Below are 13264 nucleotides of genomic sequence, written 5' to 3'. Positions count from 1 at the left end.
CCAGAGTCTGAGAAGCTCTCTCCCTTCTCCTGCTCCCCCCTCCCATAAGAATTCATAAAACACATTCCCCCCACCCTTAGGAATGTGTAATCTGAGCTACAAGGCTAGAGCTGCAGCAGGAAGCTACTTAAAATGGCAGCTGCAATCTTAAACAAACAAAGAAAGCTTCTAGGGTTCTTTACTCAGGTATGGTAAAGCTTTCTGCTGAATAAATATAGTGTTCTAGGTGGCACTAATGTGGCAAATATATTGGCAGTAAAATGCCAAAATGACTTTTTCCTTTAAGTTCCTTTAAAGATGTATGTAAGTTAAAATATTTTTCATAAGCTTTACTATTTAAAGGGTAATGGTGAGTTGTATGGGGAACATTAAAGTACATGCAGAAGGAATGTGTACAAATGTGCTATATCCATAGTAAAATTTTAGTTATTATAAAAATCAAAAAAATTGTTTCTGTGGGAAATGTAAAAACCAGTGAATGCTGGTGGCAAATTTAGAATACTTAACCTACTAGGAGTTGTCACTCATCATAGAAATTCACACACTCCAAAGCAAACTCTTAAAATCACACCAAAACTTTATTGTATTTTATGTGTCTTAGCAGTGGATACTGTTTTAATAGAGTTAAATTGCGGGAGGGGGACTCTGCTAACTCGCTACCAAACGGATTCTGATTATCTTCCACCTATTTATACTCAAGGAAAGGTCCCAAAAGATCTCAATATATGTTATTTAAAGGTAATTTAAGAGCCCTTTCATGTATTAAGGGAATCCCCCAAATGTTTTAAAGAAGCCTCTGGCATATATGCAATATTACGTACATTAAATCTAACCCCCTTTTTTAGCCTGGTATGGGAAATACAGTCTGGGGTATATTTATGATGCTGTGTAAAAAGTGGAGTGAAGCATTACCGGTGATGTTGCCCAGGGCAACCAATCAGCAATTAGATTTCAACAGTTAGAAAATCAAAGCAAAGTATCTGATTGGCTGCTATAAACAACATCACCATGTTTTACTCCACTTTTTACTCAGCATCATAAATATACCCCTCTGTGTATAAAAGGTAATATTTATATGGGCAAATATTGTGTATATACATTAATTTTGTCTTTTTTAACTTTGTGTCCACAAGTGGACCACAATAAAGTTTTGGTGTGATTTTATGAGTTTGCTTTGGAGTGTGTGAATTTCTATGATGAGCGCCAACTCTCCTAGTAGGTTAATTATTTATAGCACATAGGATTAGGTGGAGGAAGGCAGCTAACACTAAGGGGTATATTTATCATGCTGTGTAAAAAGTGGGGTGAAGCATTACCAGTGATGTTGCCCAGGGCAACCAATCAGCATTTCGATTTCAACAGTCAGAAAATCAAAGCAAAGCATCTGATTGGCTGCTATGTGCAGCCTCACCGGTGATGTTTTACTCCACTTTTTACACAGGATGATAAATATACCCCGTAGTCAGTATATTGATCACTTTTGAAATCTTAGCTTATGTTACCAAAGGTAAAATAAGTAAAAAATATTTACTTTTTGGGTTTTTGGGATAATTTATAAGTATTCCTCGCCACTTTCTCCCTTTTCTGGGTATTTGTATTTGCACATTATTAGTTTTTATTTTGCACATAGGCGCGGGTTTAGTTGTCATAAACACATTGAGAATACTTGCCAGCAGTCACAGGCAGTTCCTGTTCAAGTAAATGGCAAACTGTATAACTGGCTTTTGACAATTCTTGTCTGACATAGCTGATAGTAGTGATCCAACCTGTGCTGAAGTCGGACTTTGTTCATATTTGTACAGCAAACAGTGATTCTCATTAACTGTGCTGCAAGGTCAACAAACAAGCATAAATAGACCTGGTTTGGTCACCCACATGCTGGGGTTAAATGGGGCTGATCCAGAGCTTGGCCTTAGGCACAACGATCAGATTATCCATTGGTGTCTATGGAGACCCATTGAAAGAGGACAGTATTAATGTCTAATTGTGACCTTACACATTAATGGTCTCCTCCTCCAAAAGGATTTTCAAAACGGAACAATTGATATCTGGCCAGATATTTCAGTCACAAATCAGGTGGACTGGCCCATTTGTGGGCCCCTTACAGATGTGTAATGCCAGCTTAGCCTGAAGGGGGCCAAGTCAGCAGCTTAAATCTACTGTTTATGTCTACCTTTAGCCTAAGAGACGAAAAAAAAGAACAGATTGAGGTAGGGGAGAGTTTAAAATATTGGTTATATTTAAAGAATGGGTTTAAAATGGGTCATTTTATGTTCAGTACTATTACTACTATAATATATGCAGTGTTAGCTGTTTCATACATGCTAAATATTGGGAATAATGTTGAAAATGTCACTGTGGGGGTAAATGCTACAATGATAGTTTAGGGTATGTTTTTTTTTTGTTATTATGTATTTATAAATCGCCAACATATTCCACAGTGCTATACAATAAAAGGGTGTATACAGTGAACATACAGATTTACATACAATGCAACCAAAAACCGATACAAGAGGTAATGGGGCCCTGCCTAAAACTTGCACTGAATAATGATACTCCTACTATGAAATTATTCATTTACAGTTGTGAAATAAATAAATAAAGCTTTACTGCTGTAATTACAGCATTAACTCATATGTTATATTTTAAGAAATGTACAGTCCCGTCCTGTACGGTAAGGATGTCTCTCCATGCTCACCATCCTAGAGACTGTCTCTTTTACCTCCGAGATTGGGATGTCACACGTCTGCAAAGACTACTCCAGGTAAGTAAACTAAGTGAAGTAAAAGGTACCCTTCTCTGTACATTTTGGTAGGGATGATTATGTCCTAGAAAAGGAAGTAGAATAAATGTGAATATTAGCACAAATTATTGTAAATATATGTATTATCTTATCTTGGCCCTGCCCAATAAAATTGGTAATATTCACATAGTGCCAAAGTTGAAGTAATATTAAGTGACTAAGATTCCTTAAGGTTACAGTCAGGGGCTTTCAAGTTGGAGTTTATTGACTTCTTATTAACGGTGCTCCAAACAGCTTGCTGTAAAAAAGGTGTATCACCTGATTGTAATTTGGCCAAAGAGTGCAACAGAAGGATAAAGTTTTGGGTAGTAAAGTCCAACGAAGGGTGACTTGACTGCCCAAAACGTTATCCTTCTGTTTCTGCAAGTCTGCCACTGCTTTAACTTGTTTCGTACAATATTCGGTGCGTGTATGCCAAGTCGGCGAGTCGACCGATATCGCAGGAAGCTGCTGATATCGGTCGACTCGCCGATCGGCCAGGTTAAAAGATTTTGATCGGGCGCCATAGAAGGTGCCTTATCAAAATCTGCCTTCAGGGCTGAATCGGCAGAAGGAGGTAGAAATCCTATTGTTTCTACCTCCTTATCTGCCGTTTCAGCCCTGAAGGTTAGTGGTTGATTGTACGATCTTTCGTGCGACCGATGGTCACACGAAAGATCGGAAATCGCCACGTGTGTGGCCACCTTAACACTAGAAACACTGCGGGGGGATTTCCCTGAGAAAAAAACAGCTTTCTAGGTAAGCACTGAGCTTACCTAGGTAGACCAGGGAATGCACAGCATTTGGAATAGTACAGTTCAGCCTGGGGAACAGCAGGATTTCAACTGCAAAGAACCAGGGGTTACTCCTGACCAATATACTGTTGCAGTCACTTTATCTAACGTTTTTACATTTTGAAACTGACCAACAATTGGTTCATGTGTAAAACTTTACTGTAATTATTTTAGAGGATTTAAAATCAAATGCCTACCTCTAAATTTATCACCCAATATGAGCATTTGGCTGACTGTTGAACCCCAACTTTGGAGGTTGGGAGTCATTAGCTAAACTAGAAAAATTAGAGCAAAATAAGTGAACCAATCTGTCTTCACATGGACCAAGAGGTCTGAATAGTGCTATTAAAGGTGGCCATACACCTTACAATCTTTCCTGACGTTAAAGGAAAAGTAAAACACTAAAAATTTTTAAGTAAAAAAATCTATTCTACCCTGCCCCAATAATTGCCCTATCCTGCACACCATTTATTATTTTGAATGCTTTATTAGAAAATACCTGCTAAAACTTGGCTTCCGGTCATTTGAAATAGGGCGATAGGGTGATGCAGGGAAGAATCCACTGTGCGACGATTGATCAAGCCTAGCCTGACTCATTATACAGAAGGAAGGCTAGGATCGATCAATTGATTGTTGTATAGTGGATTCTGTCCTGCATCGCTGTATTAGCAGTTTTAGCAGGTATTTTTTAATAAAGCATTCAAAATAATAAATGGTGTGGAGGATAGGGCAATTATTGGGGCAGGGTAGAATAGATTTTTTACTTAAAAATTGTAAGTGTTACTTTTCCTATTAGAGCTGAATCATCAGATATGAAGATGGAAACAATAGGGATTCTACCTCAACCTGGCGATTCAGCCCTAAACGCAGATTTTGCTTGGGCATCGTTGAAGGCCCGATCGACAAGAAGACTGATATACGACACTCCTGTGATATTGGTTGTCTCGCCGATCCGCCGTACACGCACCGAATATTGTACAACAATAGGTTTGTACAATAATATTGGTGCATGTATGGCCACCTTTAGTGTGAAATCAAACTATATATCATGGCTGGTTAGCCTTATCAACCAATTAGATATTTGCTGTGATTTCCTAACTGCTAATTGTCCAATAAGAACTAATTACCAGTTTTGTACTTCTTATCTCATCACTCACTGTTTATTTTAGATGTTACTGGTACAGTTTAACACAGATCCACCCGCTGGAACACAAACTGCTCCAGGAGGTGAGTGTGGGATAAATAAGGGAGATTTTTGTAAAACATTTTTTTCCTACTCACCCTTCTCATTTCCTTAACCTTTTCCAGTTTGTATTTTCTGCTTGTTAAAGGAAAAGTAACACTAACATTTTTTAAGTAAAAAAGCTATTCTACCCTGCACTGTACTATTCTGCAAACCACTTAGTATTTTGAATGCTTTAACTAAAACTTGGATTCCTGTCAATTGAAATACGGCGATACGGCGAAGGAAGGAGCAGCATTCACTGTGCGACGATCGATTGATCGAGCCTAGCCTGACTCCTTCCTATACAGAAGGAAGGCTAGGCTTGATCAATCGATCGTCGCATTGTGGATGCTGCTCCTTCCTTTGCCGTATCGCGGTATTTCAATTGACAGGAAGCCAAGTTTTAGCAGGTATTTTCTATTAAAGCATTAAAAGTAGTTTGCAGGATAGGGCAGTTATTGTGGCAGGGTACAATAGTTTTTTTACTTAAATTTTAGTGTTACTTTTCCTTTAACTCTGCTTTTTCTGCATCATTTCTATACCCATATTCTGATTTCAGCAGTCTACAATGTAGATTCTTTTTTTCACTTTCCTTCTCCTAATCTCTGTGTTTGTGCCCTTCTTCTAAAAACATTAATTTATATTTGATCTTTAATATTTCCTAAGCATTGAACTTAGAGCTCATTTAATTTACTACATTCAGGCCTGTCTTGCAGTCTGTATATTATAAGATGCCATAGACATTCTCTGTTTATTGGGCCTGCGGGGGCTGTTTTGGACTCCATGCTACAATCATTCTCTCCTGTCTCTTTTTTTCGTAATGATTTTTATTACTTTTTATTATCAATTTTTTTCTATAGGTGGGTGTCGTGTGATGGAGCAAAAGGAGATACCTGATGGCCTGAGAGACGAAGCTTGTGGCAAAATAACACCTCCAGGATATGCTGGTTTGTGCGAGTGAGTATATGACTTTGACTGCTGCATGAGATGAGTGGGTGGGGTTTCATTAGAGTGGTTCAATTTGATCATAGACAGAGTTTTTGTCGTAATAGGTGTGGAGTCCCAGGTGACCAATGAGCTAATAATTGGAGCCCCTTGAGGCATTAGGGCCCTGCTAACTTAGTTGCATTTGTTTCATCTTGAGTACGATTTTGGCATTATCAGTTCATCTGTTTAAATGGGCCATGTTCATCGGTAGGACTACATACTGTACTTGAGTAGCACATTGTACTGTAGGGGAATTGTTCATTTGTAGGTTAGTTTAGTAAAACAAGACCTAATGTACAGACAAGGCCATTGTTTGGGGAGAGGGGCAGCAGGCAGGTGTACAGTGTTTAAACTTTGGGCAAACTCCACTGACAACCAATGAATAAAAAAACAAACTTTAGGTAAATTCCAACCCCAATGAACTGACTGACTTATTAGCACATTAATTATTAAAACTATTTATATTAACTACTTATTATAGAGTAACATCACCGGTTTATATTAGGATTTTTTTACATAATTAAATGAACTCTTAACTACATAAACTTTTCAGTAGTGGAATGACTGGTTATTGGGCCCCACAGCAAGATCTTTGGGTCCCTTTAAAGTGGCTGTTCATCTTTGTTCTGTTAAGGTGAACTGTTAGATTTGTTACTGTTATACAATCTTTACCATATACATTGTTAAAAATATGCAGCTGAAGAGATCCTCAGAATCGTCCCTCTGCAGTGACTTTTAAAAAAAGTTGTTGCGATTGCCCCGAGTTTTTGTTTTAAATGTTTGGATTTAAACCAATAACTGATACAAAAGGTAAAGAGTGCCTTGCCCAAAAGAGCTTGAAAGTACATGAAACAATAAGTTACAAGTTGTGCAAGTTCAAAACCGACATCATCACAATGCTAATGACAGACCCTGCTCCCTCTGCATCTCAGGTCTCATTATAAAGAATATCTTGTTAGTCGTATTAATGCCCATTCTCTGGATCCATGTGTTCTCTATGATCTGGCTGAGACTATGAATGTGTGTCAGCGCTACCTGCCTGTATTGCCTCTACAAGATCCCACCGAGGATGAGGCCAGCTACAGGGAGCGTCTCCTGGGGGTAAGAAAGGATAATATTGGAATGAAAATTCTTTTGAACATTGTGAATATTTTAATCTCTTCTTTTCTTCTTTTCTCCATTCACCCTCTCTAATTCCACTATATCATTATTTACCCATCCCAGTGATTGCAGCCTCACACAAATTCCAAATAATCCTATTTTCTCTTGCAGGCGTCAGTGGGACACAGGGACCGTGGAGTATAGTATCTACCAGCAGGAGCTGGACACTAGAAGAGAACAATGCCCCTCCTCCCCTGCTACTATATCCCCATACATATCCTCTCAGTGCCAGTTCTTTCTAGTGTCCTCTGGAGACAGGATCTCATCCATCTTTCTTTTTCCTTAGTCCAGATTAAATCTGGCACCAGGGGTTGACCTAAAGGGGCCTCACCAAGGGCTTCCTATACAGGCTTCCCCCTACTTGGGACCAAGCACACTGGGGCCAGTAAGCAGAAGCTGTCCAGTGCTGCATGTGCCAAAAATCCAGGACATCCAGGTCAGCCTCTGTCCAGCCTGCCTTGCCTGTTTAGTTGACCAGTCTCACTCTCCCTGCTAGACCCCATGCGTTCCACCTTGCGTTTCGCAGCAGTCCCTCTTCTTGTGCACCCTTATGATGTCATCGCGCGGCCCTTACCAATTCGCTGTTCGTGCCATTTGGGCCTGCTCTCCATTCTGAACGGTACTCTTTGGTGCATCTCCACCTTGCATTGCGGCCTGCCATCTTACTCTGGGGGGAAGAGAGAACATCTACCTTCCCACTCTCCATCCTGAACATGGTCTCTCTGCTCGCCATCCTATAGCCTCATATCACACAGGCACAGTGGGAGGATGCAGACACTGGAAGGACGTTATCTGCGCAGGAGGGGGCTCTAGCAGGGGGAGATCAGGCACAGATGTAGGGCTGGTTTAGGCAGGCATTGGGCGTAATTGTTTAGTTGTTTCTAAGCAATTCAGCACTATCTGACCCTGTCTGGAACTGTACTTTGGCACTTAACTGCCATTGTAGACTCTGGTACTGACTCTGCACCTGGCACTGTACTGACAAAGTACTTGGCACTGCACACACACTGTACCAGGCACTGTACTGACACTGTACTTGGCACGGTACCTAGTGTGGCACTGACACCCCACCGGGCACTGTACTGACACTGCTCCTGCACGCTATACACATTTTCCTTTTTCATGTCAGAGGGAAGAACACAGCTCTTCCATTCCCATTCCTCTTCCTTCAAGGATTCCATGGACAAAGAGATAAAGGGACTCTTTAGATCCACCTAATCATCAGTTGGGTTCCGCCTTACTTTGGAGCTGTGGGTACACAAGATAGTTTCCTCAGGTTATCGTTTCGAATTCCTGTCCAGTCTGCCAACCAGGTTCTTCATGTCCCGAGTATCTCAGGATCACCACAAGCAGACGGCATTCCTGTGTGATAGTGCCGGAACCTCCAGGCAAAAGGTTTCGAGGCTTCTACTCCAACCTGTTCCTTGTTCCAAAGGGAGATGGATCCTTCCGGCCAGTACTGGACCTGAAACATCTGAACGCGTTCCTTTGTTTTTTCCATTTTAAGATGGAATCCTTAAGATCGGTGACTGCAGCCATCAATCCCAACAAATTCTTGGTGGCCCTTGACATCAAGGATGCCTGCCTTCATGTCCTTTCATTTCCTTTCACCAAGATCGTGGCGGAGGCTGCAGCATCCCTCTGGTCTCGGGGGTCTCAATTAACCCGGATAAATCCTGGATTGTCTGATCTTCTCCTCAAGGCACCTTCTCTTCCAGTGGCTATAGCCCAGCTCTCCCTGGTCACAAAGACACTTACGGATCTGGGATGGAAGATCAAGTCTCTCCTGACTCCAACCCACCAGATGCCCTTTCTCGGCATGATCTTCAATATGGTGAAACAAAAGGTCTTCCTCCCTCCAGATATCCAGGATTCAGAACCTGACACACAGTCTTCTTCGCACCCCATCTCCATCCATCCGTTTGCGATGCAAGTGCAAGTCTGTCCCCAAGGATCAAAATCCTACCCAAGACAAGAGTTTATCTTGCATGGTGGCTCGACACATCTCATTTAGTCAGGGGACGGGCCCTTTAGGAACCACAATGGCGGCTTCTGTCTACGGATGCCAGCCTAAAGGGCTGGGGCGCAGTTCTGGACACGCTTTCAGCTCAAGGGACCCGGTCAGAAGCTCAACTCCTGATCAACATCCTGGAGATCAGGGCAGTCCGTCTGGCTCTCCTTCACTGGCCACATCTACTAGAGGGTCATGCCATCAAAGACCAGTTTGGCAATTCCACCACGGTAGCCTACCTAAACCATCAGGGCGGAATGCGGAGTCATCAAGCCCTCCAAGAATTCAGCCAAATCCTAGACTGGGCAACAACTCGACCCAGGAGAATGGGCCCTAAGTCCCAAAATCTTTCAAGGTATGCCCTTTGAACCCCTTCGCTCCATCTTTCTTGTCTGGCTTACCTGGAAGACAGCTTTTTTTGCTAGCCTTTTTCTCAGCTTGTAGATTGTCCAAGATCTCTGCATTATCACATCAACAGCCCTACTTGGTCTTCCATGTGGACCAAGCACTCCTAAGAACACTCCCTACCTTTGTTCCAAAGGTGGTTTCTTCTTTTCATATCAACCAGGATATCACCATTCTGTCCTTTTGCCCTCATCCATGGTTACCCCCATAAAGGCTCTCAGGCGTAGAAGGACACTATATCCCGCTGGATCTGGGAGGCCTACGCAGAGCATACATTGCCTGAAGGAAGAACGCATTGGCCACTACTTGGGCATCTGTTCATTCCTTTACCAAGTTTTACAAATTTGAGGTCTTTCCAGCATCCAACACTCCTTTTGGGAGAAAAGTTCTACAGATGGTAGTTATTTAATTGTTAGCCTCGCTTCTCCAACCCTCTTCTTGGGACAACTTTGGTATGTCCCCACGGTCCCTGTGTCCCACAGACGCCTGCAAGAGAAAAGGAGATTTTGTGATACTCGCCATTAAATCCTTTTCTCTCAGGATGTCTGTGGGGGACAGGGGTTTCCCTTTGGAAGCGGGCTATCCTGGAATTCTCTCTGCCTTCATGTACATAGTTTTATGTTTGATTCATGGTTAGCTTGTTGACAAAACTGGCACTGACAGGATATGCTTGGGGTATAGTAGCAGGGGAGGAGGGACTTCATCTTCTTCTAGTGTCCTGCTCCTGCTGGTAGACCCTATACTCCACGGTCCCTGTGTCCCACAGACGTCCTGAAAGAAAAGGATTTAACGATGAGTATCAAAAAATCTCCTTTTTTTTGCCTTTATCTTCTTTTTTTTCAAACCCTTTTGACAGCCTAAACCCTACTGTTACTTATATTTCTCTTTGTTTCCGATAATTATCAGTCACTCATAATGCCATTTCTTTCTTACATCTTATAGGTGTTAATATCAGAGGTGCCACTGAGTATGAACATTCCACGGAAGCAGAATTAATACTGGAATTCCATTTGCAAAGATCTCTGGTAGTGCTATGTAAAGTAGCACAGGTTAGCTACAGTATCTGAATCAACTGTTGTACAAAAAAATGAATATAAAAAAAATTAAGATGTATAGTTGTGAAATGACAAAATAAAATATATTAAATATATCTACCAATATCTAAATTGTGGTTCTATTTTTATTTTTATCAGTAGTCAACATTACATACTGTGTATTTTACCCTATTTATGCCTGGATTAGTGATTCAAAGTAATCAATACTTCTTAAAGGGATAGTGATACCTATTTTAACATGAACGTGTCTCTATGCCTGCTTTAGCCCTAGCTCCACTATTCTTTTCTAATTGAGGCACCCCCCCCCCAGCCCCGCCTCCCCCAGCTTACCCAGTACTAACCTGTTTTGGTCTCCAGCATGGCTTAGGGCTGAACAACATCCTGAGTGGCGATGCACTTGAGGGTGGGACATATGTTTTCATAGGCTGGAACACTGTTTACATTTGTCCTCTAGCCTATCAGAAGGTTGTCCCACTGCCAAGTGTGTTGTCACTCAGGAAGCTGCTCAACTCTTAGCCATTCTGGAGACTGACATAGGTTAGTATTAGGTGAGCTGGGGGAGGCACCTCAGGAAAGAATAGGGGCGCTAGGGTTTATGCAGGCAAAATGACACTTTCCTGATAAATCCTGGATCTGTGTTACTATCCTTTAAATTTGCAAACCATTGATTATTGATGCTTAAGGTAGAATTAGGTTAGGTTCAATATACTTCTAACACTGCTGCATTCTGTGACATATTCATGTGCTGTAAACCAGCAGCACCAACATTTTAACTAAGTATCCTCATGTGCTCATCATACTCAACACCCTTCACAAAGGTAGTTACAGTAAGGGTTACTAGTGTTTAAGAGCATTACTGTTTAATATTTTTTTCATTGCTGCAACTACAAATAAAGTGCAAAAAAATCAAATGCAATATTTTGGCTTTAAAAATATGTTTCAAGATAGGAATAGCAAAATACTAATGCATTTTTGTTTTTTTAGCACAACCATCCAAAAGAACACAGCTCTTGCAGGACTTAAAAAATGAACCAATTAAAGAAAGATTGATATTTCAGTCTTAGGACCCAGGCTGTAGGACAGTTAGTCATTTCTGATGTGTGTCCACTCAAGGAAGATGTGAACATATGTGTATATAATATAGATAGATATACATACAAATTCAGATGTGTTACAGGTATTATATTTTTTTGACAGTCAGGTAATGAGTGGTTCTTATTCATTAATGATTAAATACATTCGACTGACCGGTTTTTGTAAGGGCTGTCCAGGTCAAAACTGCCTGCTCAACTGCAGTTCTGTAGAGTGAAGCTCCAGCCACTTTTCTTTGCTGAGCTCTCTTTCTCTCTCTAACTGTGAAGACCGTTAAAAACGTGCCTACTGCGCTTGCATGATTGATTTCCATTGGAGCAGAGGTAGCCAGCATGCATAGTAAACAACTCTTTGATGGTATGCATAGTCAGAGAAGGATAGCTCAGCAAAGAAAAAGGGGCAGAGCTTCATGCTAGACTCAGGGCCGTATTTGTTATCGGGGTACCCCAAGGCCGCCCCCATTCGTGCAACCCCCCCTCCCCATTCTCGCAACCCCCCCCTCCCCATTCGTGCGTCCATTTATACTCTCATACGGAGCAGTTGGTAGAGGTTCTGCGAATTTCACGGATGTAGTTTTTTTATCAGCTTCCATTGCCCAGGTTGGCGACAGGGTCTCTTTAACTTAAAAGTGAATAGTGCTTTAAGGGAGTTGGGTATGTCTGGAAAATCCAGGCGTGTCTGTTCAAAAGGATATATGAAATATTTTTCAGATCAATTAATGGTTATTTTATAGAATGATATAGCCTTGTGCCACTGAAAGAGAAAATTGCAAGTGATGCCAATATCTGAATTCCAAGTCTGGTGTAAGCTTCATTGTAGGCCAGGTTTATGGAAACTCCTTCTCTTCTTGGACATAAGTTCATTCATTCATTCATTCATGCTGTACAAAAAAACAAACCAAAACAGTACAATATACCCCACCCATAGTGTAACAAGTACACAGAAAATATATGTTCTGTGTGCACAATTGGTTATACCCACATATTCTACATCCTTGGAAAAACTATAGTGGCACAAACATGTGATACAAGGGAATCCAACATCACTGCCACTATACATATGTTTTGTATCTGGAGAATGTCCTACACAGTCACAAGGGACTTCAGTAGGTATCTGCTTGCCTGCTCCTAAAGCCCTTCTGAGTCATAAATTACATAAATCCATACAGATGTTATCTAGTTTATATATATAAATTACATACATTTGTACTGTGCAACCAAAACTGACCAAAACAGTCCATCTATACCCCTTGATGAGACCTAGGGGCACATTTACTAAGCCACGAACGGGCCGAATGCGTCCGATTGCGTTTTTTTTCGTAATGATCGGTATTTTGCGATTTTTTTCGGAAAAATTTTGTGACTTTTTCGTTACTAATACGATTTGTGCGAAAAAACGCGAGTTTTTCGTAGCCATTCCGAAAGTTGCGCAAAATCTGTCGATTTTTCGTAGCGTTAAAACTTGCGCAAAAAGTTGCACCTTTTAAGTTTTAACGCTACGAAAAAGGCGAAACTTTTCGCGCAAGTTTTAACGCTACAGAAAAATCGGGCGATTTTGCGCAACTTTCGGAATGGCTACGAAAAACTCGCGTTTTTTCGCGCAAATCGTATTGGTAACGAAAAAGTCGCGACAATTTCCGAAAAGTCGTAAAGACGCCGAAAAAATCGCAAAAAATACGAAAAAGTCGCAAAATGTTCGTTTTCAAGTCGGAATTTTTCCAATTCGGTTCAGATTCGTGTCTTAGTAAATGTG

At 41.1% G+C, this 13264-nt stretch overlaps 1 protein-coding gene across 5 annotated transcripts in view; it reads left to right on the top strand.

Annotated features, from left to right (window-relative positions):
• The window catches only part of rnf31 (ring finger protein 31), a 34539-nt gene extending 24008 nt beyond the window's left edge, over nt 1–10531 (top strand). For 4 of the 5 annotated variants that reach the window (XM_031899717.1, XM_012962713.3, XM_031899951.1 and 1 more), the window contains 5 exons: nt 2651–2764; nt 4746–4803; nt 5662–5758; nt 6721–6889; nt 10308–10531. In XM_031899717.1, the coding sequence (XP_031755577.1) occupies nt 2651–2764; nt 4746–4803; nt 5662–5758; nt 6721–6889; nt 10308–10361 (492 nt within the window). In that variant the 3' untranslated portion in view covers nt 10362–10531. The remainder of the gene's footprint in view (nt 1–2650; nt 2765–4745; nt 4804–5661; nt 5759–6720; nt 6890–10307) is intronic. The other variant, NM_001097175.1, reaches the window with a different exon arrangement.
• The last annotated feature ends 2733 nt before the right edge of the window (nt 10532–13264 follow it).

The sequence above is a fragment of the Xenopus tropicalis genome, chromosome 1 (genome assembly GCF_000004195.4).
Source record: "Xenopus tropicalis strain Nigerian chromosome 1, UCB_Xtro_10.0, whole genome shotgun sequence".
Lineage (NCBI taxonomy): Eukaryota > Metazoa > Chordata > Amphibia > Anura > Pipidae > Xenopus > Xenopus tropicalis.
This window is presented reverse-complemented; position numbering and strand designations above follow the sequence as displayed.